General features: G+C 42.3%; 1 protein-coding gene across 1 annotated transcript in view; it reads right to left on the bottom strand.

The window, feature by feature from the left end:
- LOC104409456 (chromosome unknown open reading frame, human C12orf5) overlaps window positions 1-7,083 on the bottom strand; it is an 11,757-nt gene extending 4,674 nt beyond the window's left edge. The window contains exons 1-3 of the mRNA XM_010019330.1: window positions 7,022-7,083; window positions 4,715-4,752; window positions 2,201-2,322 (exon numbers count right to left, since the gene is read on the bottom strand). Of these exons, the coding sequence (XP_010017632.1) occupies window positions 2,201-2,322; window positions 4,715-4,752; window positions 7,022-7,083 (222 nt within the window). The remainder of the gene's footprint in view (window positions 1-2,200; window positions 2,323-4,714; window positions 4,753-7,021) is intronic.
- Window positions 7,084-7,113: the final 30 nt, after the last annotated feature.

Genomic DNA, 7,113 nt, shown 5'->3' with positions numbered 1-7,113 from the left:
TAGTCTATTTTCTCCTTCTTAGTAGCTGGTGCAGTGCTGAGTTTTTGACTTTCAGCCTGGGAACAACGCTGATAACACCGATGTTCTTAGTAGTTGCTAAGTAATGTTTACTCTGACCAAGGACTTTCTCAGTCTCATGCTCTGCCAGGGAGGAGGGGAAGCCAGGAGGAAGCAGAAGCAGGACACCTGACCCAAACTGGTCAAAGGGGTATTCCATACCACAGCACGTCATGCCCAGTATAGAAACTGGGGGGAGTTACCTGGAAGGCCCAGATCGCTGCTAAGGTCGGGTTGGGTATCAGTTGGTGGGTGGTGAGCGGTTGTGTCCTCTCCCCTTGTTATTCCTCTTATCATCATTATTGGTAGCAGTGGTGGTTTGTATTATACCTTAGTTACTGGAGTGCTGTCACCTCAACCCGTAGGAGTTACACTCTTCTGATTCTTGCCCCCATCCCTCCGGGAGCGGGGGGAGGAAGAAGTGGGGGGAGTGAGTGAGCAGCTGCATGGTTCCGAGTTACCGGCTGGGCTTAAACCATGACACTGCCCACACTGCATCTCCTATAGCTCTCAGAATTCCTGCCCAGCTAGTACAACTCTCTCTGCACACATTCCTATTTTCTCCTATCCTGCTCAGTCTTGCATGTTCAGGTGTCAGCCACCAGCAGTAGCCAGAGGGCCACACACCACTCCTGGTTCCAGTAAGCAGTGCACAACCCAACTACAGCTGATGCAGGAGACTTTGCAAGGAAAACTAAACTTTATCACTAACGGTTTCTTTTAAAACCATTTTTTATCTCTTTTGCAAGGGAACTTACACATTCCTCTCATACTTGAGCTATGAAGTGACAATGTAGTAATGGACACTTATTCATAGATTCACAGCTGCCAAAAAAAGGAGTTCCAAGCAAATGGAAACTCCAGGTTTGCACATCTTTGGAAAAGCTTCCACAGAGTCTGGATAGCTTGTCAAAAAATGGCAAAACACATTTCCTTTTTGCAAAGGACAAATTCAGGTCTGTCTTCTACATTATGAGCGTGCAAATGTTTCTCATGGAAAAGACTGTCTCTAAAATAAGGAATAAAATTAATAACCTCACTCTTAAGTGGCTGAGCATTCAAAAACAATTGCCCTAAGGCAGGCACATAGTACAGAGTCCTATGAACAGTATAAAGCATTATTAATGTTTTTAAATACCATTGCTGCCATTCACACCCTTAAAGGAAGTAACTTGTCAGGCAGTTATGCATTTTTAAAATATCCAATTATTGCAGTCCTCTCTCCCTGTCTCTCTAGTTTGCTTCCCGCCTAAATTGTGCTGCTACAGCAGTTCATGGGACTGTGCTGTAAAACTGATGACTAGCGTTGACGACTTGTGTTTTAAAGGAAAAAAGGTGATTTAAGCTAGTTTTTGTGGATCTGGTTTGCATCAAGGCTTCACGGTCTTTTGTAGGACAACAGAGAAAAAGACAAGCAATCTGCAGGGCTATCAAGAATTGCTTAGTTGTTTCAATCATGTGAAACTTACACATCCCCTGAAATTACACCATCAGTCACAGCAGAGAGAATTAAGGACAGACCTCCCTTCAACAACAGATCTATGCCTCTACCTTTCAAAGCTCCTTAAATTTTTGAGTGCTTTGTAACTTTGCACACAAAATCACATGTAATCCCACGCAGTAATTAACATTTTTTCCTCTTTAATTAATTTACTAAAATAGTACATCAAGATGAGAGGTGTGCTATTTATTCGAATTCAAACTTTCTGCACATTTAATGATCCTTTCACTGAATTTACAGTGGAACTTGATCTTGCCTACATTGGTCTGCATTCCTCAGAAAGACATAGCATTCAGCTGCAATGCATAAGAAATACCACAGCCAATTTGTTCTGTTTCTTCAAAGAAAAACTGACGTCAGTCTGTGTTACCTCTAAGTCCCAATTACTGCTTTAGTAAGAACATATGCCCATATAAAATAACAGCAAACCCATTAGAACAACACTGCATGACAACCTGCAAAAGCAAGGTGGCCTTCATCGACTCGTAACAGAGCTGTTCTCATTGAAATTTCCTTACTCAGAAGAATTCTACACAACTCAAACTGCAGTTCTAAGTCACTGTATTATTTTTGCATTAATAGCAAATAAATGCCAAATTCTGAAGCTAATATTTACATTCAATTGCCTCAAGAATCACTTGCCTGCTTTGCTCGAAGTAGGTCACTTGAAAAGACATGAGTAAACTTCACATTACTGAGAAATAAACCAGCAGCATCTGCTTGTCTGAAACCAGTTGCAGAGAGCGGCTCATCAACTCCTTGACCTAAAAAATAAAAACCCATTAAGACATGCAAATTTTTGACCATTTAGCTGAGCAAGCACAGCAGCAATAAAGAATCTGCTCAGTCATAATAAAATTCTTCTCCTTCAGTAAAGTCAACCTCTGGTAAAAGTCACTGTTCCTCTGGCTTTTCATAAACTATCACACAGATTATGAGAGAAATGAGAGTACAGACTAGGAAGACAAAAGGATCTTTATAGATGATATTTATATTAATGTATACATATGACAAATTGAAACATTAAACAGGCGTCTACATTTTCAAAATGCGAGAAGTCATTTCAAAACACTTGTCCTTTTTAGAATGCTCACTGTTAGGCTTCCTGCAAGAGGTACCTCATAACTGAAACTCTATAAAGAGATTTGTTGATTGTAAAATAAGAAAAATGACATTTGAGATAATGCTGCTGATACTAAAATGCATCTACAGAAAAAACATGCACATGGGAGAATCAAGTCCTGACAAATACGAAATGCCTGTTCCTCCCCATTACCCAACACTGACAATGCCTTGAAGAAAGGAGGCAACAAGAAGGCATTCTGTGCAATGTGGAAAGCAGCACATACTCTTTACCAAAGACACAGTTGACAAGAATTTGACAGTTGATGTAAACACAATCTGTTGTGGTCTCTTCCTCTCCCCTATTCCACCTCACACATTGATACTAATGCTCACGCAGCTGCATAGTGAACATGCTGATGGGATAAACCTTGCTGAAAAGCAGCAATCCTTCCAAAACTGTTTTCAGCCAGAGTACTCTGTGAAACTAGCTGGTCACAGAGCTCTGAGACAGCATTGAGAGAACCAGTACTTTGGTAATCCAACTTGAATTAAACAGGTGTGGTCCTGTCACAGCACAGTCTGCAAGAGAACCAAGAACTGTGGCAGAGGGACAAACCTGTAACAACATGCTATGTCCACACTTGTATCACCTATTTTACTTTTGTGGGAAGACAAAACAGAAAGAGAACAGTTCTCATCAGATCCAAAGCCATTTTCACCAAGCAAATTCACAATCATTTATATGCACCAGAAGTCCAGAACTTGAGTTCCGAGCACCTTGTTTGTAATTCAGCCATGTTAGACCTCAGACCCCGCTATTTCTGGTACAGGTCTTACACCGTTTCAAAACACAAGGCAATGTTCACTTTCGACACTGGAGAGGGGAGAAGAACCTACTATGTGTCATTTGACACAGAGGTCTAGGAACTTAAAAGACATCATGGGTACTTTTAAGACCTTAAAACCAGGGGCATATCCTTTATTCACTTTACTATGAGCACAAAGGCATGTTGCAAGAACTGTAAACTGCAATGTCAAAACAGAGGTGGGAAAACCCAGAAGCACAATTCTTCCTCACAGCACGTACCACTGTATGAAGTTTATTTATTCAGAGCACAACCCCACTAGGTTCCTTGTAGCAGTGAGACTCCATTTTCCTACAACAGATATCCCAGCAGCTCACTATTTTCAGTTCTGGGTGTACAAGTCAGCAGTCACTAAGAAGCCTGGTTTTAAATGTTGTGTCCAAAGACTGCCTTCCTACAAAGAGCTGGGATTGAAAAATACAAGCATTTAAACAATCTCTACTTTTCATTCTTACTTGCTCTACTGTAGGCTTTTTTTTTTTGCAAGTGACATTACCTTAAGGCAATAGTCTCCTATTCCTTTATCCATCCTTCTGTGGCTCCTTACCACCTCCATCATACAAACATGCACCTGGGTGGTGGTTCACCAAAGTTGCAGCTTTCAGTTCTCATCTCAGCCCCAGAATCCCTCTTCCCAGGCTTCATACTACTGAGATTTAACACGAATCTATAGGACATTCTGGCATCCTTAGCAACAGGTGCTGATATTGCTTTATTTGAATATGGGTAACTTTTTAGAACAAGAAACTATTCTAATACTCCTGTTGATACCAGAAATGCATCACTATTTGTTGATATTCTGTGAAGATCCACTTAGAACCTTCACAGTTGTATACAGTTGATAGCTGTATATAGTTGATAGAATCATAGAATAGTTAGGGTTGGAAAGGACCTTAAGATCATCTAGTTCCAACCCCTCTGCCGTGGGCAGGGACACCTCACCCTAAACTATTTTGCCCAAGGCTCTGGCCTTGAACACTGCCAGGGTTGGAGCATTCACAACTTCCTTGGGCAACCGATTCCAGTGCCTCACCACCCTCACTGTAAAGAAGCTGTAAAGCTATCAAGCTAATGTCCTGGCTTACAAATAACATCTCTTAAGGTTTACAATATTATTCCAAAATAATGTTACTTAACATTTCAGCAACTGGTTGCAGGATTTCACATTTTGCAGGGAAGAATAATTTTCCATCTCTAACAAGCTAGCAGAGTTACTGATACTAACCTTGCAGTATCTTGTCTTTGTTGTATCTTGTTTCTCCACTGAAAGAGATTATAAACAAACAAAAAAATTAACTCATGATAATTTTACTGCATGTTCAGAACCATTACTAGGCATCAACAGGAGACAGCAGAGTCCAGATATGAAAAATGAGATATAATACAGCATAGCATCTTTTCAAAAACACATACCTGAAGACAACAAAACCACACATTTTCAACCCCAATCATGCTTTCGACATTTACTAAGACAAACCTACCGGGAATAAAAGGAAGTAATTTCTTGAATTTATCATAAATGCAGCATAATGTATTTATTACAATTACACCTCCATGCTGGAGAGAGAGAAGTTGCAGGAAGACTCTGGAGCCCTCTTATGAAAAGTGTGTACTAGCCAACTGGACCTCTGCACTTTAAAGGGAAGCCAATTCAAGAAATTATCAAAGACAGCAGCAGAGAAGGCTGCACACCTTAAAGAAACAAGAGCATAACAAGCCAGAGCTATAGAAAAACTAGTAGAATGAACACCACTTTCTATATGAATATTCTACCTGAAAAACCACAACTGACAGTATTTCAAGAGAACAGCAACTAAAACTATGCGCAGATTTATTTAGGAAGGAGAATCTAACAACTAAACTAGACATGAACAAAGTTAAGCAAGCTGACTTTGAGACTCCTCACCTGACTGAAAGGTCACATGCTTAAGTTTTTGTAGTACTAAGGCCAAGTGCTCTACTTGTTTTTTATACGGAGAGCTATCAACAAGGCTCCGTGGAAAGTCCTTGAGATGAGCCTCAAATAGGTAACTGATCACAGAAGGCCAGTACTTTTAAGATAAACCACTGTATTTTAGTATGCTTTAAACTCTTTCCTGCACAAGGGGCAGCAATTTAATTCTTCAGGCTTGCCCCATGTCCTGACAGCTACTTTCAGCCTCCTGAGGAAAATGCAGCAGGCTGGATGGAGTCCATCCTGCTGGTCACCAGTTGGAGGTGGGGCAGGAGCAGAATATGCAGTTTTCCAGGTAGCACTACAATAGGGCAGTGTATGCAAGTACAGTCTGATGCGTGAACTCCCATCCATGTGTGCTGGTGAATGAATTGGGATCTTCCTGAAGCGTCTGTGAGAGTCCCATCTTTTAATTTCAAATTCAACAAACTGTTTCAGGTTCACACATTTTCTAGTGGATGTAAAAGTCAGGCTGCAACTACAGCAGGTCTACACCTAATAAGCAGGTCCAGATCTTTAACAAAAGTCAAAAATAGCTCTTAACAGGAGGAAAATCATAGAACGGTTTGGGTTGGAAGGGACCTTAAAGCTCATCCAGTTCCAACCTGCTGCCATGGGCAAGGACACCTTCCACTAGACCAGGCTGCTCCAAGCCCCGTCCAACCTGGCCTTGAACACTGCCAGGGATGGAATAGTCACCACTTCTCTGGACAACCTGTTCCAGTGTCTTAATACTCTCATAGTGAAGAATTTCTTCCTAATATCTAGTCTAAATCTACCCTCTCAGTCAGTTGCACTGACCAAATATCTATTATGCTAAAGGAGAAAGAAAGTTTAGCTTTACTAAAAATTAGACAATTAACTACTGTCAGCTGTAGGAAGCTGGGTCTCCTCAGCCTTTGTCAATATCCACTGTAGCCTGAAGGAAAAACTCAGTAACTTCAACAAAGGCTGTCCAGCCTGGAGAAGAGAAGGCTGCGTGGAGAACCTCACAGCAGCCTTCCAGTATCTGAAGGGGGCCTACAAAGATGCTGGACAGGGACTCTTCGTCAGGGACTGTGACAGGACAAGGGGTAATGGGTTAAAACTGAAACAGGGAAGTTCAGGTTAGACATAAGGAAGAAGTTCTTCCCTGTGAGGGTGGTGAGGCACTGGAACAGGTTACCCAAAGAAGTTGTGAATGCCCCATCCCTGGCAGTGTTAAAGGCCAGGCTGGACAGAGCACATGGTCTAGTGTGAGGGGTCCCTCCCCATGGCAGAGGGTTGGAACTAAATTATCTTAAGATCCTTTCCAACCCAAACCGTTCTATGATTCTAAGTCACAAATGCCAATTCTTTAACGTCCCACAGCAGAAACATTAAGACTACCATTCCTAAGCAAGCAGACTGCTCCACTAGACTTAATGGCAGAGCCCCAGCCACTCAAGAGTTATGAAATAGCGGTTACTGATGTTATGTAAAACCCCATACTTCCACCCACAGCAAACTGCCCCGATGTGGCTTCACTTGTCCCGCCAGCTGCAGCGTACACCACGGGTTCACGCACCCCGACAGGCTCGGTAACGCTGGAGGCCCTACCCAGGCCGTCCCGAGCCGTCCCCTCCGGCTCCAGGGCCACCTCGGCCCCTCTCCCGGGACATCCCGGCGCTCATCCCGCCCGCCAAGCACAG

Source organism: Nestor notabilis, unplaced genomic scaffold (genome assembly GCF_000696875.1).
Source record: "Nestor notabilis isolate BGI_N333 unplaced genomic scaffold, ASM69687v1 scaffold1088, whole genome shotgun sequence".
In the NCBI taxonomy this organism is placed as follows: Eukaryota; Metazoa; Chordata; class Aves; order Psittaciformes; family Psittacidae; genus Nestor; species Nestor notabilis.
This window is presented reverse-complemented; position numbering and strand designations above follow the sequence as displayed.